General features: G+C 37.0%; 1 protein-coding gene across 1 annotated transcript in view; it reads left to right on the top strand.

Moving 5' to 3' along the window:
- Nucleotides 1–27,356, top strand: part of LOC133425059 (dedicator of cytokinesis protein 9-like) — a 135,234-nt gene that overhangs the window by 73,575 nt on the left and 34,303 nt on the right. The window contains exons 18-35 of the mRNA XM_061715720.1: nt 703–795; nt 2,125–2,236; nt 3,836–3,957; nt 4,042–4,125; nt 6,398–6,487; nt 6,577–6,692; nt 8,899–8,968; nt 9,053–9,178; nt 11,052–11,123; nt 11,231–11,377; nt 12,669–12,752; nt 12,850–12,961; nt 13,044–13,222; nt 15,876–15,983; nt 17,988–18,099; nt 19,375–19,505; nt 26,230–26,344; nt 26,430–26,496. Of these exons, the coding sequence (XP_061571704.1) occupies nt 703–795; nt 2,125–2,236; nt 3,836–3,957; nt 4,042–4,125; nt 6,398–6,487; nt 6,577–6,692; nt 8,899–8,968; nt 9,053–9,178; nt 11,052–11,123; nt 11,231–11,377; nt 12,669–12,752; nt 12,850–12,961; nt 13,044–13,222; nt 15,876–15,983; nt 17,988–18,099; nt 19,375–19,505; nt 26,230–26,344; nt 26,430–26,496 (1,940 nt within the window). The remainder of the gene's footprint in view (nt 1–702; nt 796–2,124; nt 2,237–3,835; nt 3,958–4,041; nt 4,126–6,397; nt 6,488–6,576; nt 6,693–8,898; nt 8,969–9,052; nt 9,179–11,051; nt 11,124–11,230; nt 11,378–12,668; nt 12,753–12,849; nt 12,962–13,043; nt 13,223–15,875; nt 15,984–17,987; nt 18,100–19,374; nt 19,506–26,229; nt 26,345–26,429; nt 26,497–27,356) is intronic.

Below are 27,356 nucleotides of genomic sequence, written 5' to 3'. Positions count from 1 at the left end.
TCTGAAGGTAGTGAAAAAGGTATTAAATTGGTATTAAATTTAACATAAGGATTGCTGTATAAACCCTGATACACACATACATACTTATTCACATACATATACATACATACCTACACCCATACATACATACATACATATATACATACACACATACATATATATATATATATATATATATATATATATATATATATATATATATATATATATATATATATATATATATATATATATATATATATATATATATATATACACATGCATACATACAGTACACATATACATAGCTGCCCATTTCTGTACATAAATATAAACAAATCTACCCATTCACCCAAAAAATTTACTTGTATCTCTTAAACTTGGCAAATTGGATGTGGGACCTGCTGCTTTTACTTTATAATTCAACGGCGGACTCCTTCTTGACTTGGGACGTGTATAACTTAAAGTACTTTGTACTTAGTGATCTTAAACTTTGGACACTTCCTGCCGTCTGATAACGACTTTAAACCCGTTGGTTCCGTCCCGGACAACACTGATCTGGACTTTGCCTTCATATATAAACTGTTGTCTTGTTTTGTTATTCTGTTTCTCTTTGATGAAGAATAATAAAAAGCAAGTGTAGCCACACATTTATTCCTGATTATGATTATTTCTGCACACCTCTCCCTGTCGTCCGTTACTTACGTTTTGCGTCTGCTGCAGTGCATCTACGGCCGTCCAGGCCGGCCGCTCTTCACCAAGCAGGCGTACGCCGCCGTCCTGCACCACCAGCAGAACCCCGAGTTCTACGACGAGGTATTTCCACTCCCTTTACTCCAGATCAGAGTCATTAGCTTCATGCTCATCAGTAGCCTCTAACCATCAGTGTATGGCTTAGGGTTGCCACCTTTCAAAAATAGAAATAAGGGACGCCCCGATTTCAGCAGCGCAGGAGCCAAAAAAAAGCCCCAAAACTTCTAAACTGCATAAAAATGTGTTTATTTTATATTAAAAAACAAAATGCTTTGATTTCAAGTTTAAAGTGCTTTAATAGCATTGAGCTTTCATGACTGTAGAGACAGCCAACCATACTAGCAACTGAAATAGCCTCCTATTCTATGTATGTCCACATCAGCCAAGATGTAGAATAAAGCTACAGGTGAAGAATATGGTGTAAAAGTTCATTTATTTCAATAATTCAACTAGAATATGGTGTAAAAGTTCATTTATTTCAATAATTCAACTAGAATATGGTGTAAAAGTTAATTTATTTCAATAATTCAACTAGAATATGGTGTAAAAGTTAACTTATTTCAATTACTCAACTAGAATATGGTGTAAAAGTAAATTTATTTCAATAATTCAACTAGAATATGGTGTAAACGTTAATGTATTTCAATAATTCAACTAGAATATGGTGTAAACGTTAATTTATTTCAATAATTCAACTAGAATATGGTGTAAAAGTTAACTTATTTCAATAACTCAACTAGAATATGGTGTAAAAGTTAACTTATTTCAATAATTCAACTAGAATATGGTGTAAAAGTTAATTTATTTCAATAATTCAACTTAAAAGGTGAAACTAATATATTACCTAGTCTTATTACATGTAAAGCAAGATATGTTAAACCTTTATTTATAATTTTGATGATGGAATTATTTATTGATTTCATAAAATATTCTCTAATTTATTTTTTATTTGGGGTTTTAATAAACTGTGAGCCACAATCACCAAAATCATAACAAATAAAGGCTTGAAATATTTCACTTTGAATGTAGTGGGGAAAGAATATATTTGTTTCATCTTTAGTTAAATTTACTACGAATGACGTTTTGCAATATAGTCAAATTTTCCGACCTTCACCTGTATATTATGACGTCAATAAATAAGAGCATAATATATGTCCGTATTGGTTCAATACGGAACGCAAAATTTTTTTCTCAAATAAAGGACCATTCCGTATTTTACGGGATGGGTGGCAACCCTAGTATTGCTGTTGGTTTCTTTAGTACACTCATTCATATTATTGGGGCATATTGGAAAACCTCGATGGAAATCCTCCATAGAAACTTTCAATTTCCTGGAGCTCAGTTTGTCTTTGAAGGGGAAGCAACCCGAGGAATCTGTTTCCCCCCCTTCAGATAAAGATAGAGCTGCCGACCCAGCTGCAGGAGAAGCATCACCTCCTCTTCACCTTCTACCACGTCAGCTGCGACAGCAACAGCAAGAAGAAGGACATGGTGGAGTCTCCCGGTAGGCTGCCGGTTCCACTCCTCCTCCCCGCAGAGGAGATTCACCTGGTTTATGTCTGCACACAGCAGATGTAAAATGATATTTTCAGATTCAGATTCAGACGACTTTATTAATCCCTTTGGGAGGTTCCCTTGGGGAAATTGACATCTCCATCTCACTCACACAGCACTGTCATATACTTTATATACAAGATTTTTTTGCTTGTAATGAGAAGATAAATCTTGTCCCACTGGCAGATTTTTCTACTTATTTCAAGTGAAAATTTACTTTAAACAGGTGAAAATTGTCAAATAACAAGTTATTTTTCTGGTAATGACTCTTGTTTTAAGTGCAATGAGATTTTTTGACTAAAAATGAGACATTTTAACTAGAAATAAGACAAATATTCCTGGTAAAATTTTGAGTTTTTTCAGTGTATTAATTTAATAATCCACTGGGTTTGGTGTGAAGCACTTTAGGATCATTGTGTTAATTTATGTTATTGTATAGTGTTGTACTATACTGCACTTAATCGTTCTATGTCGAATTGTCTTGTATATTGTTGTTTTTTTTGTTTTTGACCATGTACTCATGACTGCCACAGATGCAAAAAGAATTTCCGAAAGGACAATAAATTGAAACCAACTAACTAAATCAAACACCCCAAAAACCAAACACCCATATAAAGATACAAATATACAAAATAAAAAATAAAGATGAAATTAAAAATAAAAACAAAATTAGAAATAAAAAAATAAAGATAAAAATTTTAGTGCCATAAATAGAATTATATGGATAAAGAATTTTTTTTAGCAGTTTGACACAAGCATGCATTGTTGCCATTTGTTATTAGGTATTTTATTTATTTTTTTTATAGTTTTATTTGGATCCCCATTAGCTACAGCAAAACTGCAGCTATTCTTCCTGGGGTCCGACACGTAAAACACAGTACATTACAACAAAAAAATAAAAGCAAACCTAAAGAGGTAGCATATAAAAAAAAGAAAGGAAAAACAGAAAATAAAGAAAAAATAAAAAGTTATTCCGTTTTAACATTTAGATATAAATAAAAACAATACATATTCATACATTTTATAACATCAACAAATTCAAACAATGTATAGTTATCATAGTTTGCACCAATAACCATTTTTAATAAATATTTATTTATTTACAGGACTGTCTCAGAAAATTTGAATATTGTGATTTTCTGTAATGCAATTACAAAAACTGTCATACATTCTGGATTCATTACAAATCAACTGAAATATTGCAAGCCTTTTATTATTTTAATATTGCTGATCGTGGCTTACAGCTTAAGAAAACTCAAATATCCTATCTCAAAAAATTAGAATATTCTGGGAATCTTAATCTTAAACTGTAAACCATAATCAGCAATATTAAAATAATAAAAGGCTTGCAATATTTCAGTTGATTTGTAATGAATCCAGAATGTATGACATTTTTGTTTTTTTAATTGCATTACAGAAAATAAAGAACTATAACAATATTCAAATTTTCTGAGACAGTCCTGTGTATATATATACACACATACCCATATAGCCAGGTCAGACATGTACAGAGCTAGTAACGAGTGCAGGGCCGTGTCTCTGCCCCCAGTGGGTTCGGCCTGGCTGCCTCTGCTGAGGGACGGGGGCCGGGTGGTCCTGAACGAGCAGCAGCTGCCGGTGGCTGCCGGTCTGCCCCCCGGGTACCTGGGTTCCCAGGACGGCCCCAACAAGGTAACAAGCCAGCCCCGGGACTTGTTCATGCCACTAACTTCTCCTTGGCCGTTATTGTTTCATCATTTAATTATCTTTCTCTAGTCCGGTGTGGAGATTAAATGGGTGGATGGAGGAAAACCCCTTTTCACAGTCTCCACCCACCTCGTTTCCACGGTTTACACTCAGGTATGAACACACCCAGAGGAGCGTGCCTGCTCCGTTATATACGGAAGAGTATTAGGGCCAGGCAGGCGAAAAATAAAAATAATATTTTAGAGGAAGAAGATTTATTTTTCATTATGCACTGCGAGAAAAAAGTCGAAATGTCGAGAAAAATGACGAAAAAAAAAGTCAAAATGTCGAGAATAATGTATAAAGTACAATTTCGAGAATAAAGTTGAAATGTTGAGAAAAAAGTTGAAATGTCGAGAAAAAAGTCAAAATATCGAGAAAAAAGTCAAAATGTCGAGAATAATTTATAAAGTACAATTTCGAGAATGAAGTTGAAATGTTGAGAAAAAAGTCAAAATGTCGAGAAAAAAGTCAAAATGTCGAGAAAAAAGTCGAAATGTCGAGAATAATGTATAAAGTACAATTTCGAGAATAAAGTTGAAATGTTGAGAAAGTCAAAATGTCGAGAAAAAAGTCGAAATGTCGAGAAAAATTTATAAAGTACAATTTCGACAATAAAGTTGAAATGTCGAGAAAAAAGTCAAAATATCGAGAAAAAAGTCAAAATGTCGAGAATAATTTATAAAGTACAATTTCGAGAATGAAGTTGAAATGTTGAGAAAAAAGTCGAAATGTTGAGAAAAAAGTCGAAATGTTGAGAAAAAAGTCAAAATGTCGAGAAAAAAGTCAAAATGTCGAGAAAAAAGTCGAAATGTCGAGAATAATGTATAAAGTACAATTTCGAGAATAAAGTTGAAATGTTGAGAAAGTCAAAATGTCGAGAAAAAAGTCGAAATGTTGAGAAAAATTTATAAAGTACAATTTCGACAAAGTTGAAATGTCGAGAAAAAAGTCGAAATGTCGAGAAAAAAGTCAAAATGTCGAGAAAAAAGTCGAAATGTCGAGAATAATGTATAAAGTACAATTTCGAGAATAAAGTTGAAATGTTGAGAAAAAAGTCAAAATGTCGAGAAAAAAGTCGAAATGTCGAGAAAAGTCAAAATGTCGAGAAAAAAGTCGAAATGTCGAGAAAAAAGTCGAAATGTCGAGAAAAATTTATAAAGTACAATTTCGAGAATGAAGTTGAAATGTTGAGAAAAAAGTCAAAATGTCGAGAAAAAAGTCAAAATGTCGAGAATAATTTATAAAGTACAATTTCGAGAATGAAGTTGAAATGTTGAGAAAAAAGTCAAAATGTTGAGAAAAAAGTCAAAATGTCGAGAAAAAAGTCAAAATGTCGAGAAAAAAGTCGAAATGTCGAGAATAATGTATAAAGTACAATTTCGAGAATAAAGTTGAAATGTTGAGAAAGTCAAAATGTCGAGAAAAAAGTCGAAATGTCGAGAAAAATTTATAAAGTACAATTTCGACAATAAAGTTGAAATGTCGAGAAAAAAGTCAAAATATCGAGAAAAAAGTCAAAATGTCGAGAATAATTTATAAAGTACAATTTCGAGAATGAAGTTGAAATGTTGAGAAAAAAGTCGAAATGTTGAGAAAAAAGTCGAAATGTTGAGAAAAAAGTCAAAATGTCGAGAAAAAAGTCAAAATGTCGAGAAAAAAGTCGAAATGTCGAGAATAATGTATAAAGTACAATTTCGAGAATAAAGTTGAAATGTTGAGAAAGTCAAAATGTCGAGAAAAAAGTCGAAATGTTGAGAAAAATTTATAAAGTACAATTTCGACAATAAAGTTGAAATGTCGAGAAAAAAGTCAAAATATCGAGAAAAAAGTCGAAATGTCGAGAAAAAAGTCAAAATGTCGAGAAAAAAGTCGAAATGTCGAGAAAAAAGTCGAAATGTCGAGAAAAATTTATAAAGTACAATTTCGAGAATGAAGTTGAAATGTTGAGAAAAAAGTCAAAATGTCGAGAAAAAAGTCAAAATGTCGAGAATAATTTATAAAGTACAATTTCGAGAATAAAGTTAAAATGTCGAGAAAAAAGTCGAAATGTCGAGAAAAAAGTCAAAATGTCGAGAATAATGTATAAAGTACAATTTCGAGAATAAAGTTGAAATGTTGAGAAAAAAGTCAAAATGTCGAGAAAAAAGTCAAAATGTCGAGAATGATGTATAAAGTATAATTGTATTTCAACATTAATCTCAACATTTAGACTTGTTTCTCGAAGTGCACAATAAAAAAAAATCTTCCCCTCTCAAATATTTTTTTCCTGCATGGCCCTAATACTCTTCCGTAGTTACATCACTCAGATTTGAGAGAGAAAAGAAAAGATCTGCGTTCTCTAAAAATACGTGTTAAGTATGTACTAACGACATGTTTCCACTAGGATCAGCATTTGCACAACTTCTTCCACCACTGGCAAAGCATGGAAACCTCGGAGCAAGCTGCAGAGGGCGAGCTGGTCAAATACCTGAAGGTATTAAGCCGTCCAGCTCATTTTCAGTAACCAGGAAAATGGAAACCCTTTTTTCCTCGGGGAGGTTAACCTGTGTTTCTCCGTGCTAGAGTCTTCATGCTATGGAAGGTCATGTGATGGTCAACTTCCTGCCCACCGTGCTCAACCAGCTGTTCTGTGTCCTGACCAGAGCCAGGCACGAGGACGTGGCCGTCAACGTCACCAGGCAGGCCAAGGCACACAGCCATGCACGCACTTCCTGTTCTCCAGGAGCACACGGCTGTTCCTCACCAGGCTACATGCGTCCTAACGTCACAGAATAGCAATAACACTTTCTCTTATTCCTGCGTTTGATGCAGTTGTGTGCACTTTTCTTTGACCAGACTTTGAGGGCCTGCAGGGACGTCGGTGTGTCAGGATAAAAACACACCTGCTCACTCACCTACATGCTCACTCTGCAGTTTTGGGGGACAGATAATCTCAGTAGCCTAGCTTTGATTCAGGCCACGTTTACACGTATTTACAAAAACGGATATTTCCCCCTCTACGTTTTGAAAAATACCCTCATTTACACGAACCCGCATGAATACGCTGTTAAGGTGCTATGAGCATCCAAACCTGCAGGGGGCAGTGTAACGAGAAGCGTAAAGTCATGCTAGTCAATTGGAATCCTGGAAAAAAACTTCAACAAATGACACGTGTGAAGCCTGAATAATATCGTTTCGCGTTAAATCGACGGCGTAGCCTACGTACGGTGCGCGTCGCCGCGTACTTTACGCCGTAGGCTCTTACTTTCAACTTCCAAGACGGAACGAGAGTCTTTTGTTTGGAGTGACAGAGAAGTGGGAAGTGAGAAGTTAACAAATTGTAAACACAGGTCGCACAAATGATGCTGGTGACGTTTCTGTTGCATAATGTGACGTTTCTGAAGCCTAAATCTCCGTTTCCCTCCGTTAACAAGCAAACGTGAAAACTGAGTTTTTGGAAATCTCCACTTTGGCCGGAGTTTTCAGAAATGATCGTTTTTGGTGACTTTGAGCTTCGTTTTCGTGTAAACGAACGGCCAAAACGCATGAAAACACCACCGTTTTTGCTACGTGTAAATGGGGCCTCAGTCTCAGGGAACTGAAATGGTTGCTGCTTGTGTCTCTGCCTGTTCTTGTGTCCGTTTGTTAGTTTTTTCTCTTACAGATCTCCAAGGCATGTGTGCTCGTTGTGCATTTCCCTGTGTTTTACGCGTTTTAGACGATAGCGGATGTCACCCCTCACCCCGACCCTCCCCTTCACATTTGAAAAAAAATTTAAATAAATAAATATACATGTTAATAAAATAAATATATATGATATATTAAAATGCATATGTCAGGACCAGACTTGTACACAGGAGGCAGATGCAGGGTATCAGAGTCCTTATTAGAGATTCCGGCTCAATCTCAAGGCTGAGAAAAAGGCGGGCTATGAAATATTCTCTATAACGTTCTTCCTCCGGAAGAAGCAGGGTTAAACAAGACAAAAAACTCAAAATCACTCCACATGGAGGAAACTAAAGGCTATGCAAAAATTCACTAGTAAGTTCAACTAAGATATAACTCTAAATCACTCCACACGGAGGAGACAAATGGGAACTGTGGCAAAAACTGTGGTCAAGAATACTATGGAGACGGCCGGGGCGTACGCGCATAAACGGAGACGACACACTGGCACAAGACCAGGGGAGACGCAGACTATTTGAACACATGAGGGTAATGAGGAGCAGGTGAACACATCAGGAATCAGGGACAGGCAATCAGACCGGTGACACATGGGGAAGGGCAAGTGACCTGAAACGAGAGGAAAGTTACTTCCTTCAAAATAAAACAGGAAATGACAAGACAAAAAAGGCCCAGGAAAAGACAACCCCACCAAGGTGTGACAGCATACATATATGCCTTAGGTTTTTACCAACATGGTATTTATGGAGCCAAATAAAGGCCAAAAGTGTTGCTAATTTGAAAATAAAATTTGAACCTGAAAATTCTTTTTTACGGTTTCAATTTTTTTTTTTCAGTATCAGATTTTTTTTCAGTTTCAGATCTTTTTTTTCAGTTTCACATCTTTTTTTTTTCAGTTTCACTTCTTTTTTTTCAGTTTCAGATCTTTTTTTTTCAGTTTCAATTTTTTTTTTTTCAGTTTCAGACTTTTGGCCCCGATCTGGCATGGGGGGCATGGCATCAACTGAAACTGTAAAAAAGAATTTTCAGGTTCAAATTTTATTTTCAAATTAGCAAAACTTTTGGCCTTGATTTGGCTCCATAGGTATTAACCATTAATATATATGCAGACAAAAAAGAAAAAAAAAAGGAAAGAAACACGTTTCCTCTCTGCAGCTCGTTCCTTCTGGCAGTCCTCACTCATTTTGTGCCTTTTATTTTTCCTTTCTTCTTAATTGAAAGGGTAATGGTCCATGTGGTGGCGCAGTGTCACGAAGAGGGGCTGGAGCACTACCTGAGATCTTACGTCAAGGTGGAGTATGACAGTATTTGATACGTGTTTCTATAGAAACGGAGGTTAATGGACCACTGGTTTTCACTGTTTTCCTGCTCCTAGTTTGTGCTCAGGCCCGAGCCGTATTCCTCCGTCTGCGTGAAGACGGTTCACGAGGAGCTGGCCAAGGCCATGACGGCGATCCTCCGGCCGTCCACGGACTTCCTAACCAGCAACAAGCTGCTGAAGGTGAGGCTGCAGACAGACCCGAGACTATTGAGCATCCCATACTGATCATTTAACAGTGGCAGAGTTAGGACTGCATGTTGTTAGACGTGTTCATATACTGCATGTATGTGCTTGGTGTGTATTAAAGGTGGTAAAGTACTGTATGTAACTCCATCAATGTTATTGTTGTTTAAGCGTCCATCATATGTTGCCCCGCTCCGCTTCTCAGCTCTGACTAAACCAGGGGTCGGCAACCCAAAATGTTGAAAGAGCCATATTGGACCAAAAACACAAAGAACAAATATGTCTGGAGCCGCAAAAAATGAAAAGTCTTGTATAAGCCTTAGAATGAATGGCGAAAGGCGAAATGTCGAGAAAAAAGTCGAAATGTTGAGAAAAAAGTCGAAATGTCGAGAAAAAAGTCGAAATGTTGAGAAAAAAGTCGAAATGTCGAGAGAAAAGTTGAAATGTCGAAATTAATGTTGAAGTACAATCTCGAGAAAAAAGTCGAAATGTTGAGAAAAAAGATGAAATGTCGAGAAAAAAGTCAAAATTTCGAGAAAAAAGTCGAAATGTCGAAATTAATGTTGAAGTACAATCTCGAGAAAAAAGTCGAAATGTCAAGAAAAAAGACAAAATGTCGAGAAAAAAGTCGAAATGTCGAGATTAAAAAGGAAAGGAGAAAAAAAAGAGGAAATAAGGAAAAAAAGAATAAAAAAGAAAAAAAGAAAAAAAAAGGAAAAAAACCTCAAACATTTTTGAAAAATCTCCAGGGAGCCACTAGGGCGGCGCTAAAGACCGCGGGTTGCCGACCCCTGGACTAAACGTTATTGTTGCGTGTATTGGCATACAGGCATTGTGACGTAGAATTGTTAAATTGGTTTCATTCCCTGCACGAATCGGCCCAGATTACTTTGTAATTCTGTATTTGTACGGTCTTTGTACGTTTTAACCGTATAGAAAAGTAATTCTCATCAGTTGTGTGAAATAAGACCTGGAAACAGGCATTGTGGCATAGAATTGTCAAATTGGTTTAATTCACCGTACGAATTGTTACAGATTACTTTTGTAATACTGTATTTTACCGTATAGAAACGTACTTCTTGCCATTTTAAGAATGAGATGTGCCTGCTGTACTTTACTGCCCTCACTTTTTAACAACTTGTGCTTTTTATTATTTTACCTCTTTTCTTATCATTTTTTTTTTGTTATTTACTGTTTAATTGTGTCTTGCTGCTTTTAATGTTGACGTAAAGCACTTACCACACAATTACCTTGTGTTGACTTGTGCTATACCAGGGGTCGGCAACCCGCGGCTCTAGAGCTCCTGGAGCTTTTTCAAGCTTTTTTTTTCCTTATTTTTTTCCTTTTTCTTCTCTTTTTCCTTTCCTTTTTAATCTCGACATTTCGACTTTTTTCTCGAGATTGTACTTCAACATTAATCTCGACATTTTGACTTTTTTCTTAACATTTCGACTTTTTTCTCGAAATTTCGACTTTTTTCTCGACATTTCGACTTTTTTCTCAACATTTCTACTTTTTTCTCGAACTTTTGACTTTTTTCTCGACATTTTGACTTTTTTCTCAACATTGTACCTCAACATTAATCTTGACATTTCGACTTTTTTCTTGAAGTGCATAATGAAAAAAAAAAATCTTCCCCCAGTAATAACTAATATAGAAACATGCAGCATGTGTTGCCTTCATTCTAAGGCTTATACAAGACTTTTAATTTTTTGAGGCTCCGGACATATTAGTTTTTTGTGTTTTTGGTCCAATATGCCTCTTTCAACATTTTGGGTTGCCGACCCCTGTGCTATACAAATAAACTTGCCATGCCTTACTTGTACGTCGCCAGGCAACTGAGTTGAAATGTCTTCTTTCAACTTTTCAGTATTCGTGGTACTTTTTCGAAGCGCTGGTGAAGTCCATGGCTCACTATCTGATAGAGAGCGGGAAGGTGAAAGTAGGTGGACGTTGGTCTTTACACGTCTTTACCCCTGAGCCCCAGACGGGCAGTTCTCCCTCTCCAGCCCAGCTCCAACCCCCTGCTGTGGTTGCTCTGCTCCGCAGCTCTCCAGGAACCAGCGGCTGTCTGCGTCCTTCTACCAGGCCGTGGAGACCCTGGTCGGTATGCTGATGCCGCACATCACCCAGAAGTACAAGGACAACCTGGACGCGTCCCGCAACGCCAACCACAGCCTGGCCGTCTTCGTCAAGGTGGGTGCTTGTCCCCACTTAGCAGAACAAACGCTACTGGGTCTTTGTCAATAGAGGTTATGCATTGATGTCACTTCCCCACTGGACCAGCCCCCTTACTCACACTGAGTGGTAAAACATCAGCAAAAATGGCTGCTACTAGTGGAGAAGACGGGATAACAGCCGATTATCGGCTTAAATTAAAGGCAGTTGGACTTGACACTGGCCCGTACAGTTACCCCAAGAACCAGTGGTCCATGGACATTCATATTTGGCCACGAAACGAGTTTCCTGATATTTATATATACCGGATTTTCCGCACTATAAGGCGCACCGCATTATAAGGCGCACTAAATATATGGTAAAATACCGTACTATAGTGGCTGGGGTTGAGTTACGTATCTACCTGATGGAGCTACAGGAAATGATACAAAATCCTACAGCAAATGCAAAAAAAAAAAAAAAACAAGAAGAAAAGTCCCGCATGTCAAACTTTATTAACAAAATAAAAACCAGCTTTGCTCCGTCTCGTCAAAGTCGCCGTTATGCGAGTCAGCGTCGCTGCTGTTGTCTTGAACGTCTGTGACGATTCCTGACGTTTTTAGCGCCGTTACTTCGGCGACACCAACTACATTACCCACAATCCCCCTCACTGCAGTAACAGAAATTACCGTAATGATCATATACAGTATAAGGCGCACTGCATTATAAGGCGCACTGCCGGTTTTTGAGAAAATTAAAGGCTTTTAGGTGCGCCTTATAGTGTGGAAAATACGGTACTTAATTTCTACGCCGGAGAAATACGCAAAGCAAAGCTTGAAGTCTTACAAGTCTTGATGCTTGGTCCTACTTCAAGGCAGGATTTGTTGTAGAAATTAAAGCGATGAGGACACAGAACTTTATGATTTGACCGTTTAACGTTAGCTACCCAAAAATCCAACATTACCTGATACAAAATGGGAACCGCAAATCCACATTTCCTCAGCCTGGAATCCAGTTGTTTCTGTGAATTGCAGCGATCCGTTTGTCTCTCTTAAGCTTATTTTTCAGAAGTCTGTAAAACAATAACTCCGATTTCTTGCTAAATCTATGAGTACAGTCGATCACACAACAGCTCTTTCCCATTTTAGATGTTTTCAAGTGCTCAAGCTGAAAGTTTACGCTGCCACTCAGTCTTTCTGCCACTCAGTCTTTCTGCCACTCAGTCTTTCTGCCACTCAGTGGTCGTAACCCGCTGTGAAGTCACATCTGTGACGTCATGCACTCTCCCTCTACAACTGAATAACCTGATTCCGTTCTTTCCTTTACTCAGCGCTGCTTCACCTTCATGGACAGAGGCTTCGTCTTCAAGCAGATCAACAACTACATGAACTGCTTCCTGCCTGGAGATCCCAAGGTCCTGGGCCGTTCTGCTCCTGCTCAGAAGCGTTTTACACCAGGTTTCAAAGCCCACGTGACTCTCTAAAATGTTGCTTCTCTTGTGTTCCTCTCAGACCTTGTATGAATTTAAATTTGAGTTCCTGCGCGTGGTCTGCAGCCACGAGCATTACGTGCCTCTCAATCTTCCCATGCCCTTCGGTAAAGGCCGGATACAGAGATTTCAAGGTATCATTGATTTCAACTCCTTCCACACGTTTGGAGGTGATTGTGGTCCGGTGTGGGTTCTGCTAACTTGTCGCCGCTCCAGACCTCCAGCTGGACTACTCTCTGACCGACGACTTCTGCCGGAACCACTTCCTGGTGGGGCTGCTGCTGCGGGAGGTGGGGGGGGCGCTGCGGGAGCACAGGGAGGTCCGACACATCGCCATCCAGGTGCTCAAGGGGCTGATGATCAAGCACACGTTTGACGAGCGCTACGCTGCAAAAGTAAGTTCAAGTTCAAGTTGACTTTATTAGTACCCGTAGGTAGATTTGTTTTGCGGTAGATGGAAGAAGGCATCACACACACAATCTTTACAGACATTAATTTGACACAGGACAAATACAGAGAACAGGGGCCAGATTCACCAATATGTTCTTAAGAACGATCTTAAGAAATGTCTTAAGATCTAAAATTAAGAAGTTCATAAGAAAGTTCTTAAGTGCAATTCCTCAATATTTTCTTAAGAACCGTCTTAAGAACTGTCATTTTTTACGAATTTCTTTTTTTTCCTACTTAAGAACTTCTTAAAATATGTCATTGCATTGCACGCACCAACAAACAACATTTATACAGGTAGTTTGGGTCTTAACCGTCAGTCACTCACTAAACATGGAGAAGGAGAAAAGGAGATGCAGGAACTTTTCAAGGTTATGGTGGATGAGATTAATGTGATTAAAAAAAATACTATTGGGGAAAATTACTAATAATTAACTACCACGCTAACTAACATGCTAACAAACAGTTATCAGGCTCTTTGTGTAATTAATTACAAAGTATATCCTCAAACTATGACCTACTAGTCTAAACTTGTCTAAAATGTGTTGAAAAAGGTGATATTAGAGTTTTACCTTTTCACAGAAGAAATTTTAAGACAGGTCAAGGTTGTCTTAAAGTTAAGATAAAAGTCAAGAACAAATTTGAGAACTTTTATTTCAAGAATACCATTTATTCTTAAGTTTTTTCTTAAGAATAAACTTAAAGGAGCATGAGGCAGGACTGAGGCAGGATTTATGAAAAAAAAATCGTATACGTTTTAAGTTTTCTAGTAATAATGTCAGATGAAGCGTTCCAAACCCAAAAGAATGTTTCCTCTAGTGTATCTCTCCTTTGCCTTGAACAGGCTGTGTGCTGCAAAATGTGCTGCAATTGTGGGGCCGAATTTCCCGCGCTGGGCTGCGGATGTGACGTCACATGACGCTGCATGTGCGTTCTCCCCGTTCTCCCCGTTCTCCCGTGCCGGCTTCACTGTTGGCTGCAGTACCCCCAACGGCCGTCGCGGTGAAGGGTGGCGCTAGAGAGTCTAATTTCTTAAAAGGAGCCTCATGCTCCTTTAAGAAGAAAGTTGAGAAAATGCTTAAGAACTTTTTTGGAGAATATGACTTCTCTTTTTTTCTTCTTAAGACTGAACTTAAGAAAAAAATGACACTTAAGAAGATTTTTTTTCTTAAGAATGTTTTGTGAATCCGGCCCCAGGTTTTCAACAGCACAAGACAGACATGGCAGGTTCTCACAATGCTCACTAACAGGATAAAAGTAGATGTTGCCCACAAGGCAGAGAACAATAAATAGAGGTAGAACCAAGTTCCGGGTTTCTAATAAATAGAAATAAATAAGTTAGAAGCAGGATAGACCTCAGCAATGAATAAAATGCGTTAAGATTTGTTTAAAAGAGAGACAGCAGCAGGGACAAAGCTGTTCCTGTAGCGTGTGGTTCTAGTTCTGGGGACAATTAATCTGCGTCCTGATGGCAGTAGCTGGAACTCACTCGCTAAGGGATGGGAGGCATCGTTTGAAATTAAAATTGTTGAAATTTCATGAATTAGTAGACTATAGTATTCTGCAAATTATGTTTAAAGCTCATAAAAAAAATTTACCAATCCACATTCAGAAAAGATTTGAAAAAAGAGAAAGCAAGTATAACTTAAAAGGAACAGAGATTGAAAAAAAACCAAGATGCAGGACAAAATTGATGGAACGTTGTGTTTCTGTGAAAGGAATCAGTTTATGGAACAATCTGAATAAAGAAAACAAAGAATCCAAATCAAACATTACATTCAAAAGAACAATTAAAGCCTGTATGTTAAGTAAATATAATAAAATATGTTAGTTGAGTTTGATTGACAAATCAAACTCAACTAACATAGGCGGCGGTCATTTTATTTTATTTTTATTTTATTTTATTTGAGTTTTTTTATTCACTTAGTTGTTGTTTTTTATTATTATTAGTATTTTTAATTTATGTTATTTGTGAAGTTATTTCTTGGAAAAAGGGGCAGATCAGATAAGATTCTTCTTCTTTCTGCTCCCTTTTCATTCACAATTTAAGAACATTTGTATTTGTATTTGTATTGAGTTATTATTATTTTTTTTTAATGAAATAAAGAATAAAATGAAATTGGAGCTGGAGCAGCTGCAACTGTGTTTCCCCAATCAGCCGACCTGATCATTTAATGATCTGCTTGAGTGAGGCTAGGGGAAGGTTTCCGAACCATGATGCTAGTGAAAAAGTTAAAATAGATTCAATAAAAGCATGATAAAAAAGTGTCCTATCTATGTGGAAACGGGACAACTTCCTCAGACAGAACAGCCGCTGGTGTCCCTTCCTGCTCACAGCTTTGCAGCTCTGCACCTTTTAACATCTTTGTGTCTTTATTACAATAATCACATGAGGTTTTGTGCAGAATGAGCCCCTTTTGAGCTGGAGTTATAGTGTTGTTGCCCGTTTCTGAGCTCCAGCGACTGCAGCGCAGGATGGGAGCATTACATGACTCTTTTAGACGCAGGCATGTGTAACATTGAGCTTTTTGACTCGGCTGTGACGTCAAACATCCAAGTGAACGGTTTGGGACTGACTGGGATGTTCTTGTGTTATTCCAGAGCCAACAGGCCCGGCTGGCCACGCTCTACCTCCCTCTGTTCGGCCTCCTCCTGGAGAACGTCTACAGACTGAACAGCAAGGAGCCAAACCCTGGCAGCAACCACAACGTAAGCCTGACACCCGGTGGTGGGAGTCTGTCCTTACGACGGAGTATTAGGGCCAAACTAAGACAGAAAAAAAGGAAATTACGAGAATAAAGTAATAAAATTACGAGAATAAAGTCGTAAAATTACGAGAATAAAGTCATAATATTAAATATATTATAAATATATAAATATAACTTCACAAGATGCTCAATATTCCTCATTTTTAGGGAGAATAGTTCTCATAAATTATATTCTCATAATATTACAACTTTATTTTCATAATGTTACGACTTTATTCTTGTAATTTTACGACTTTATTCTCGTAATATTACGACTTTATTCTCGTAATATTACGACTTTATTCTCGTAATGTTACGACTTTAATCTCATAATATAACGACTTTATTCTCATATTACGACTTTATTCTCATAATACGACTTTATTCTATTACGACTTTATTCTCGCAACATTATGACTTTATTCTCGTAATTTTACGACTTTATTCTCATTATATTATGACTTTATTCTCGTAATTTACATTTTTTTTTTTTGTCTTAGTTTGGCCCTAATACTCCGTATGTCCTAGTCCCCACCTCACATTATACTCCGGGCGGGGAGCATAAATGAATAAGAGGTGTCGCTGAAATGCACATAGCTGAGCGTAACTGCATTGTTGTATTAATCTAATGATGTCATTGCCAATGAAGAAAAAATGACTTATAATCAGCCTTTTCAGCTCTTGCCTGGTGTTTGTTTAAGAGCAACAACAATCTGCAGCAATGGAACAATCTGGATACAGAAGCCAAAGAATGCAAATCAAACATTACATTTAAAAGAATAATAAAAGCCTGTTTTATGAAGAAATATCATGATAAATGTTAAGTTAGTTGGGTTTTCTTTTTTTTCTCTCTCTCTTTTTAGCACCATTGTCATATTTTTTTTCTTTGAATCAAAAAAGAATACTACGACGGAGTATTAGGGCCAAACTAAGACAAAAAAAATAATTGGAAATTACGAGAATAAAGTCATAATATTATGAGAATAAAGTCGTAATATTATGAGAAAGTCATAATATTACGAGAATAAAGTCGTAACATTACGAGAATAAAGTCGTAACATAATGAGAATAAAGTCGTAATTTTATGAGAATATAATTTATGAGAACTCTAACAGGAAGAGCATCTACTCCGCTGTGTTAAAATGAGGAATATTGAGCATCTTATGAAGTTATATTTATATATTTAAAATATATTTAATATTACAACTTTATTCTCGTAATATTACGACTTTATTCTCAAAATATTACGACTTTATTCTCATATTATTATGACTTTATTCTCGTAATTTCCATTTTTTTTTGTCTTACTTTGGCCCTAATACTCTCTAATACTATCTGTGTTTGACGACAGCTATTTTGTGTTATTTTATTATTTTGTTGTAGTTTTGTTTTTGCTTTTTTTTATTATTACATTAATTGAAATTTCATTTCTTAGGAAAAAGGGACAGATAAAATAAGCTTAGTCTTCTTTCTGTTCCCTTTCATTTAAAAAAGAGATTTGTTGTAATTATATTGAACTGTTTTGTTTTTCTTTGAATGAATGAAATAAAGAATAAAAGAAAAGTCTTTAAACAGCTTAACTCAAGTATACGCTCAGGATACTTTACAAGGCCGTACTGGACCTTGGAACTCTTCTTCCCAGTCCACTTCGTTGGTCTTCTCGCTCACAAATTTTCTAGGTCAGGACTTTGTGACGACTTCCACAGAATCAGCACTTTAAAGCTGTTTAACCGACTGCAATTAACTTTGTATGTAAATTAAAAAAAAAGTTTATTTTTTACATGTTACAAATAAAAACACGCACAGCAAATCCTAGCAGATGTAAACCAGGAAAGGTTTCCTCAACTTTAATAACAAGGTAAAGGAACAAACCACCACCTGCAGGAGGCTCCTGCTTGCAGCACTGACGCAGCCGTGTTGTCTGCTGCGGAGAGATGAAACAGCTCAGTGTTTGTTTCTGTTCCAGAACCTGAGGGAGGACGCTCTGCTGCCCAACAACACGGTGACGCCGCAGAAACCTGGAAACTGCCTGGACAATGCTCTGCACAAAGATGTGTTTGGAGTCATCTCTGGAACAGGTAGACCCCCCCCCCCCCCCCCCCCCAAACGATGAGCTGCTACCATGAACTCTTTCATCTTTGTGGGAATGTGCAAAATACTTGTCAGTTCATCCAGATCGGGGGTCGGCAACCCGCGGCTCTAGAGCCTGAACGTTTGAACGTTTTCCAATGCTGTAAAAATGTGTAGAATAAATATTACATTTCAACATTTCTGTTAAAAAAGATTTGTACGGAAGAGTATTAGGGCCATGCAGGAGAAAAAATATATGAGATGGGAAGATTTTTTTTTTAAATGTTGAGAAAAAAGTCGAAATGTTAAGAAAAAAGTCGAAATGTTGAGAAAAAAATTTAAATGTTGAGAAAAAAGTCGAAATGTTGAGAAAAAAGTTTATATGTCGAGAAAAAAGTCGAAATGTTGAGCAAAAATTTAAATGTTGAGAAAAAAGTCGAAATGTTGAGAAAAAAGTTGACATTTTGAGATTAATGTTGAAATTCAATTTCGAGAAAAAAGTCGAAATGTCGAGAAAAAAGTTTATATGTCGAGAAAAAAGTCGAAATTTCAAGATTAATGTTGAAATACAATTTCGAGAAAAAAGTCGAAATGTCGAGAAAAAAGTTGAAATTTCGAAATTAATGTTGAAATACAATGTCGAGAAAAAAGTTTATATGTCGAGAAAAAAGTCGAAATTTCAAGATTAATGTTGAAATACAATTTCGAGAAAAAAGTCGAAATGTCGAGAAAAAAGTTGAAATTTCGAAATTAATGTTGAAATACAATTTCGAGAAAAAAGTCGCAATGTCGAGAAAAAAGTCGAAATGATGAGAAAAAAATTTCGAGATTACTGTTTGAATACAAGTTCAAGAATAAAGTCGAAATTTTGCCTTTTTTCTCAACATTTCAACTTTATTCACGAAATTTTTACTTTTTTCTTGAAATTTTGACTTTTGTCTCGAAATTTCGACTTTTTCCTCGAAGTGCATAATGAAAAAAAAATCTTCCTCCTCTAAAATATTATTTTTATTTTTCTCCTGTCTGATCCTAATACTCTTCCGTAACAAATAGAATCATGTGGAAAGACATTAGCAGCTACATTTGCAGCCGAGGACCCAGTTATAACTAATATAGATACATGCAGCATGTGTTGTCTTCATTCTAAGGCTTAAAAAGACTTTTCATTTTTTGTGGCTCCAGACATATTTGTTTTTTGTGTTTTTGGTCCAATATGGCTCTTTCAACATTTTGGGTTGCCGACCCCTGGTCCAGAGTTGATATTGTGCTCCCTGCCCCCTCAGCCTCCCCCCACACCTCCACCCCCAACATGAGCTCGGTCCAGCATGCAGACTCCAGGGGCTCCCTGGCCTCCAACGACTCTGGAAACAGCCTTCTGGACAAGAGCAGTGACAAACTCAACTTACTGGAGAAGGTAAAGTAGGACTTCATGTCCAGTAGAGGTGGATTAGTCCCTTCAAGGCGTGTGCTTCTTTATTATTGAACAGGGTTCTGTTTGGTTCCCCCCCGACTGCCACTGGTACTCATCCAGGGACTCACAGAACCATAGTTACCAGGGTAACTACCGTTATTCTGTATGTGGGGGGTTATCTGAGAAACTTTGAGTATTAACCTGTTCACATGTGTAGAAGGTCTGCATTGACGTCACTTCCCCACTGGACCACGTCCTCTTACTCGCACTGAGTGGCAAAACATCAGCAAAAATGGCTGCAACTAGTGGAGAAGACGGGATAACAGCCGATTATCGGCTTAAATTAGCATCTGTTGGACTTGACAGTGACCCGTACAGTTACCCCAAGAACCAGTGGTCCATGGACATTAGGGATGGGCAGTATGGACTAAAAAAAGTATCACGATAATTTCTGGCATTTATCCCCATAACGATAAAAATGACGATTTAAAAAAAAACACCAATACAAAAACGTCATCAACGGGAATTTATCTTTCTTTCTTTCTTTCTTTCTTTTTAGGCTCATTTCTTTCTTTCTTTCTTTCTTTCTTTCTTTCTTTCTTTCTTTCTTTCTTTCTTTCTTTCTTTCTTTCTTTCTTTCTTTCTTTCTTTCTTTCTTTCTTTCTTTCTTTCTTTCTTTCTTTCTTTCTTTCTTTCTTTCTTTCTTTCTTTCTTTCTTTCTTTCTTTCTTTCTTTCTGGCTCATTTCCTTCCTTCCTTCCTTCCTTCCTTCCTTCCTTCCTTCCTTCCTTCCTTCACGTACGTTGTGCGTGGATTTAACGCAGAACCATAAATCAGTTTTACACAAAAACATCATCAACGGGAATTTATCGTTTTTACCGCGATATGACAAATTCTTACCGTGGGGAATTTTTTTGACGGTTTATCGTGAGCGGTAAAATATCGCCCATTCCTAATGGACATTAATATTTGGCCACATATTCAGTTTCCTGATATTTATATGTACTTAATTTCAACGCCGGGGAAATACACGAAGCAAAGCTTGAAGGCTTACAAAAGTCTTGACGCCTGGTCCGACTTCAAGGCAGGATTTGTCGGCGAAATTAAAGCGATGAGGACACCGAACTTTATGATGTGACCGTTTAACGTTAGCTACCCAAAAATCCAACATTACCTGATACAAAATGGGAAACGCAAATCCACATTTTGGTGCCTGGAATCCAGTTGTTTCTGCAAATTGCAGCGATCCATTTGTCTCTCTTAAGCTTATTTTTCGTCAGTCTGTAAAACGATAACTCCGATTTCTTGCTAAATCTATGAATGCAGTCGATCGCACAACAGCTGTTTCACATTTTAGATTTTTTCCAGTTGCTCAAACTGAAAGTTTACGCTGCCACTCAGTCTTTGTCAGTCATGCACACTCCCTCTATACATTGTATTTCATATGATTGCAGGGTGAGATATTCACTTGGGAGTATTGATGATGAAAATGAAATGAGTTTTTTTTACAAAGGAAAGGTGTCTGAGATTTCCCTGGCCTGTGATTCTCTTTTTTGAGATAATACTGACCAAGAACATGAGCTGCAGAGCAGAATCCACCAGTGCTCACTAGGCCTGTGTTGAAAAAATCCATTTTCCGATTCTAAATCGATTCTCATATTAATTCTAAAAAATCGATTCTTATTTCTAAAGATCAATTTTTTTTTATTTATTTATTTATTTTTTTTAATTATTTTTTTATTGCAATTTCTTTCTTTTTTGCACTTTAAATGGATATTGAAAGGCCTGTTTGAGTTATTTATTTCTTAGTTATTTCACAATAATTATTGTGAAATTATTATTTCACTAGTTATTTTACAGTCATATAATTCAGGCAACAGCTCAAAAAACATTTTAAATAACACCAACCCAAATCAATATCGAATCGAATCATGATAATTGATTCTGAATATTAAGAATCGGAATCGAATCAATTCTTGAGATTTGAATCGATACCCAGCCCTAGTGCTCACCCACCCGAGCCCCATCAGCTCACTCGGATACATGAACCTGACAAACGGCATTAACGCCTTCTCATCACCACAAAGATCTGCGCACGTTTTTTTAAAACCACTTTAATGCGATGAAAGTAAAGCCCACAGATGATCTGTACCTTTTCGTACCACAGAGGCTGAACCTGAACGACTGGAGTTGTTTTGCTCTTTTGGCTTATTTTAACGTATGCACTCTTGGATGCCCCACATCCTCCACCCTCCAGAGCTCCCACAGCGCTCCTCCCTTCTCCGGGACATCGCCGCTTCACCAAATGGAGAGATTTACCAGGAGGCATTCTGTCAATGTGCCCCCCCTCCCCCTGGAGCCAGAGGGGCGAGCTAGGAAGCGTCTCACCGTGGACTTCTCCCTGCTCTCTGAGCCCCGGCCGGAGCCTCGGCCGGACGCTGAACCGCCGGGAGCCCAGGGGGCCGATGAAAACGTACCCATACAAGTACTGGTGGTGACCTCTGCTCCTAGGGTTGCCAACTCCCTGAAAAATAAATAAGGGACCCCTCATCGATTTGCCTTCACCCTTCCTAGCGTGGTGAATTTTTTTAGCCCCTTTTTTTGTGAGTGAAACAATTTTTTTTACTATTTGACTCGAACCTTAGATTTTAGATTTAGATTTATTTATTTGCACAGTTAAACATTGCACAAATAAAATGACCAACTTTACAAATTAAAGTGCAGGAAGAGGCGAAAACTCAAAAGAGCTTATCAGGCGCCTCCACCTATAGTTAACATAAAATGTAGTATCATACTTATAAAAACAAAATATACAAATGAGCAGTTAGAAATCTATAGATGATAGAAATTAAAGGACAATTACAAAGAATTTACACAAAAGAAAAATAATCGGATATATGAAAAACGATAGAGTACAATTTAATAATTAAGAACCAAACAAAAAATAAACGACTAAATAACAAACCAAATGAACAAAAACAAAAAATAATTTCAAGGAGATTACACAAGACGATAACATTTTTCAGCACATCCATTACTTATGCCGGAGCAGTTCCATTTACAAAACAAATATTAAGTGGTGTTTCAGACGTCCTTTAAAACCTTGTACAGAGAAGCATTTTTTTGCTAAATGGGAATATGTATTCCATAGTTTGACCCCCCTGTACCGTATTGTATATTAACCCCTGGTTGTAACACATTTTGGTGGATGCAGATCTAACGCTCGACGGGTTGCATAAGTTTGGACATAAGAGTTTGTAGTAAAATAGTCTTTGAGGTGAGCAGGAATGCTTTCCTCCTTTAAGACCCTATAAATAAAAACACATGTCTGATAAATATTTATGTTATAAATGTTGAGAATATAAAGTTCTGAAACAAAGGAGTGGATTGAATTAGATGCATATTTTTTTTTAGATGCATATTTTTGAAGGCTTAGGCTATTTACTGTACATCCGGGTGCAAGAACTGATGCCAGGGCTATTTACACCCTGCTACCAATATCAATGTATGCTATTTGCACCCATGTATTATTAGAAAAGAAAATGTAAAAAAAAAAAAAAATCCATCAGCTCTACAGTGATTGACAGGTATTCACACCACTTTTGATAAACTTCATTTAATCTCTTCAAAATATCTAACAATGACATAAGAGCAAAAATTGTTCATTCAAAAGTGTGAGAGCAGACGTTTTCCTGGCTCTATTGTTTGACATGGTTCCGATTTTAGTGAAAGTGAAAAAGCGCCTTCTGTTGCAGACACGTTAGTGCACATGCGCATGGGCAACGCATTTGTTTGCATACAGTAAGTCAACAGGGAGTGAATAGCTCAGCTGGTGGGGGCTTGATACTTGCTACCCTGGTGCAAATAGTCACTCCGATTTTTGAATGCCATGAACACATGGAAAACAAATTATTATCCAGCAATTCACTTTAATACAAAATAACAAAATCAACTGAATAAAATAAGTATCTTTCTTAAATGGAAACCTGTCCTGCTTAACTTAAAATTGTATAAATTGATATAAAACAATAGAAAGAAAGCAGAACCTTCAATTTTGTAATAGTGCACATTTTTAGTGCAATAATAAAAAAAGTGCAAACAGAAAGTCTGTAGAAAACTTGTAAACATATTTGTGCCTCAAAGGCCACGACTGTAGGCTACGGAAGACTATTAGGGCCATGCAGGAGAAAAAATATTCGAGAGGCGAAGATTTTTTTTTCATTATGCACTTCGAGAAAAAAGTCGAAATTTCGAAAAAAAAAAGTCGAAATGTCGAGAAAAAAGTCGAAATGTCGAGATTAATGTTTAAGTACAATTTCGAGAAAACAGTCGAAATGTTGAGAAAAAAAGTCAAAATTGCGTGAATAAAGTTGAAATGTTGAGAAAAAATACGAAATTTCGACCTTGAAATTGTATTTCAACATTATTCTCACCATTTCGACTTTTTTTCGCCTTTTCCACTTTTTTCTCAAAGTGCACAATAAAAAAAAATCTTCCCCTCTCAAATATTTTTTCTCCGAATGGCCCTAATACTCTTCAGTAGTAGGCTACAGTTGTAGTAAAGGCTCAGGTATGGTTCTGCGTCAAAACAAACATATTTGTGCCTCAAAGGCCATGACTGTAGGCTACAGTTGTAGTAAAACAGAAAAAAATAACTTATGAACTCAACAGCTCAATGCCATTTTCCATTGGCATTTTATGACTATTTTTTGACTCTCGCAGTAATACGGGACAAAGTGCGTCCCTTTTCAGCTCAATACGGGACGCGTCCTTTAGTTTAAAAATACGATTCCGTTTTTCCAGGGACGGTTGGCAACCCTCTCTGCTGCTCAGCAGCAGCTCTTGGCTATAGCTGTACAGACGTCAGGGTCCAGCTCTAAAGCGTTGGGGCCTCTTGTGCCGAGTAATTGGATTTAAAACGGGGGCAGATCTCTGTACAATATACCCAAACCCTTCCTTTCTGAGTGCTCCTTGGAGGCGTGTGGGCTCCCCAGCTGTTTCCTGCAGAGCTGCAGATGACGCTGCTGCTCTCCTCCTCCATGCTGCCACCTCTTTAACGTTTGGCTTGTCTGAGTGATGGGTTTGTGCGTGTTTCTTCTTCTCTCACTCTTTTTTTTTTATTTAAACTTTATTTTTGTATTTTATTTTTTACAGTAACACAAATATAACACAGATGTACATGCTGATGAACATATGAACAGATAGGATTACAGGGTCGGCACAGTACAGATTGTCTTTTCTGTGTTCATTTCTTGTTTTCTGGGTTACTTTTCCAACATTTCCACCGAGAGTAAAGGTGACAGGAGCTTCAATAGGTTCCTTAGTGTGATTTGAATTCAGTCCATATCCTTAGTTCAATTCAATTCAATTTTATTTATATAGCGTCTAATACAACAAAAGTTGTCTCTAGATGCTTTCCAGAGATCCAGAACATGAACATGAATTGAATTGAGTTGAATTGAACTATTTGCAAGTGCTTGTAAAATGCAGTATGCAGAGATAAATCAAGTCCAATAATGAAAATACAACAAAAGCATTTCAAGGTAAACTAATGTAGATGTAACAGATATGTAATCATACATGATTTGAGTCTATATTACTCTATATTACCGATATCTGATAAACAGGTGACAAAGAATGAATAATAATGAGCTGCATGTTGTAGTAATTGTTAAAGGAAAGAAAGAAAATGTTCATATGTTAACATAAAAGGTCATCTTTTACAACATTCATGTGCATCACATTTGTACCAATAATGGTCAAATGTATCTACGCAGAGTCTGAGAGACAATGTCAGCCTTTCCCTGACAAACATCTCCTTTACAATTGTTACCCACTCTCTCTCTTTCTGTTGGTGGCTCTTTGTTTAGCCCAGGGGTCGGCAACCCGCGGCTCTAAAGCCACATGCGGCTCTTTAGCGCCGCCCTAGTGGCTCCTGGAACTTTTTCAAAAATGTTTGACCTTTTTTTTCCTTTTTTTCTTCTTTTTTTCTTTTTTTCCTTTTTTTCTTATTTTTTCTCGTTTTTTCTCTTTTTTTCTTCTTGTTTTCCTTTTTTCTTTTTTTCGTCTTTTTTCTTTTTTTCTTTTTCCTTTTTTCTCTTTTCTTTTTTCCTTTTTTTCTCTTCTTTTCTTCCTTTTTCCTTTCCTGTTTAATCTCGACTTTTCGACTTTTTTCTCAACATTTTGACTTTTTTCTCGATATTTTGACTTTTTTCTCGACATTTTAACTTTTTTCTCAACATTTCGACTTTTTTTCTCGATATTTCGAATTTTTTCTCAACATTTCGACTTTTTTCTCGACATTTCGCCTTTTTTCTCAAGATTGTACTTCAACATTAATCTTGACATTTTGACCTTTTTCTCGAAATGTTCCACTTTTTTCTCAACATTCCGACTTTTTTCTCAAAGTGCATAATGAAAAAAGATTTTCCCCCAGTTATAACTAATATAGATACATGCAGCATGTGTTGTCTTCATTCTAAGGCTGATACAAGATTTTTTGCGGCTCCAGACATATTTGTTTTTTGTGTTTTTGCTCCAATATGGCTCTTTCAACATTTTGGGTTGCCGACCCCTGGTTTAGCCATTTCCTCGTTATTGTTTTCTTGGAATCTACTAGTAATATTTTAAGGAGTTTTTTTCTTCTCTTACTCTTTAAATGGTGTGAACTGACGCCAAAGTTCCCCCTCCGTCTTGTTGACTGTGTGGATTCTGCTCCTGTGCTCCAGAACCAGTCCGGGCCGGCGCTCGGCAGCGCCGGGTTCTGCTGCGATAAGCTGGACCGAGACGAGATCAAAAACCTGCTCATGTGTCTCCTGCACATCCTCAAGAGCATGTCGGAGGGTAGGCCAGCATGTCGAGCAGTCACACTGGATCTGACGCCGTAATGAGCCTTCCTTTTAATTTAGTTCTGGTTTTATTCTTGCAGAGGCTTTGTTCACGTACTGGAACAAGGCCACTCCCTCAGAGCTCATGGACTTCTTCACGTTGATAGAGTAAGTACTCAGACAACATCTTTAAATATGGAATAAAACCAGTACTTGAGTTGTAAAAAAAAATCTGGGGGGATGGTGGATTTTATCATATGGGGACAGATAATTTGTGCTGATTACAAATAATATAATATATTACAAATAATAGCAGTGACCAAAACACCTGCAGAAATACTGCAGGAATGACATAGCAGCAGTTAAATGCAGCCTTCTGTAAGCTTTAAATATCCACTGGGCTTACATCAAATACATCAAAACACAACAATAAAAAACAGTTTTCTGAACTTATCAATATGATTCTGTCCAAAATCTTAACAAGAATATTTTTCCTATTTAGTTAAAATGTCTCATTTCAGTAAAAATATGTCATTACACTTAAAACAAGACTCATCACTGGACAAGATAAATCTTGTCCCACTTGTCCTTTCCTTTTTAATCTCGACATTTCGACTTTTTTCTCGAGATTGTACTTCAACATTAATCTTAACATTTCGACTTTTTTCTCGCCATTTCGATTTTTTTCACGAAGTTTTGACTATTTCCTTGACTTTTTTCTCGACATTTCGACTTTGTCATTTTGACTTTCCTCGACATTTCGACTTTTCTTGACATTTCAACTTTTCTCGACATTTCAACTTTTTTCTCAAGATTGTACTTCAACATTAATTTTAAAATTTCGACTTTTTTCTCTACATTTCGACTTTTTTCTTGACATTTCAACTTTTTACTCGAAGTGCATAATGGAAAAAAAAATCTCCCCCCAGTTATAACTAATATAGAAACATGCAGCAAGTGTTTCTTTCATTCTAAGGCTTATACAAGACTTTTCATTTTTTGCGGCTCCAGACATATTTGTTTTTTGT

The sequence above is a fragment of the Cololabis saira genome, chromosome 24 (genome assembly GCF_033807715.1).
Source record: "Cololabis saira isolate AMF1-May2022 chromosome 24, fColSai1.1, whole genome shotgun sequence".
NCBI lineage: Eukaryota > Metazoa > Chordata > Actinopteri > Beloniformes > Belonidae > Cololabis > Cololabis saira.
Note: the sequence above shows the minus strand (reverse complement) of the source record. Positions and strands in the feature narration are given on the sequence as shown.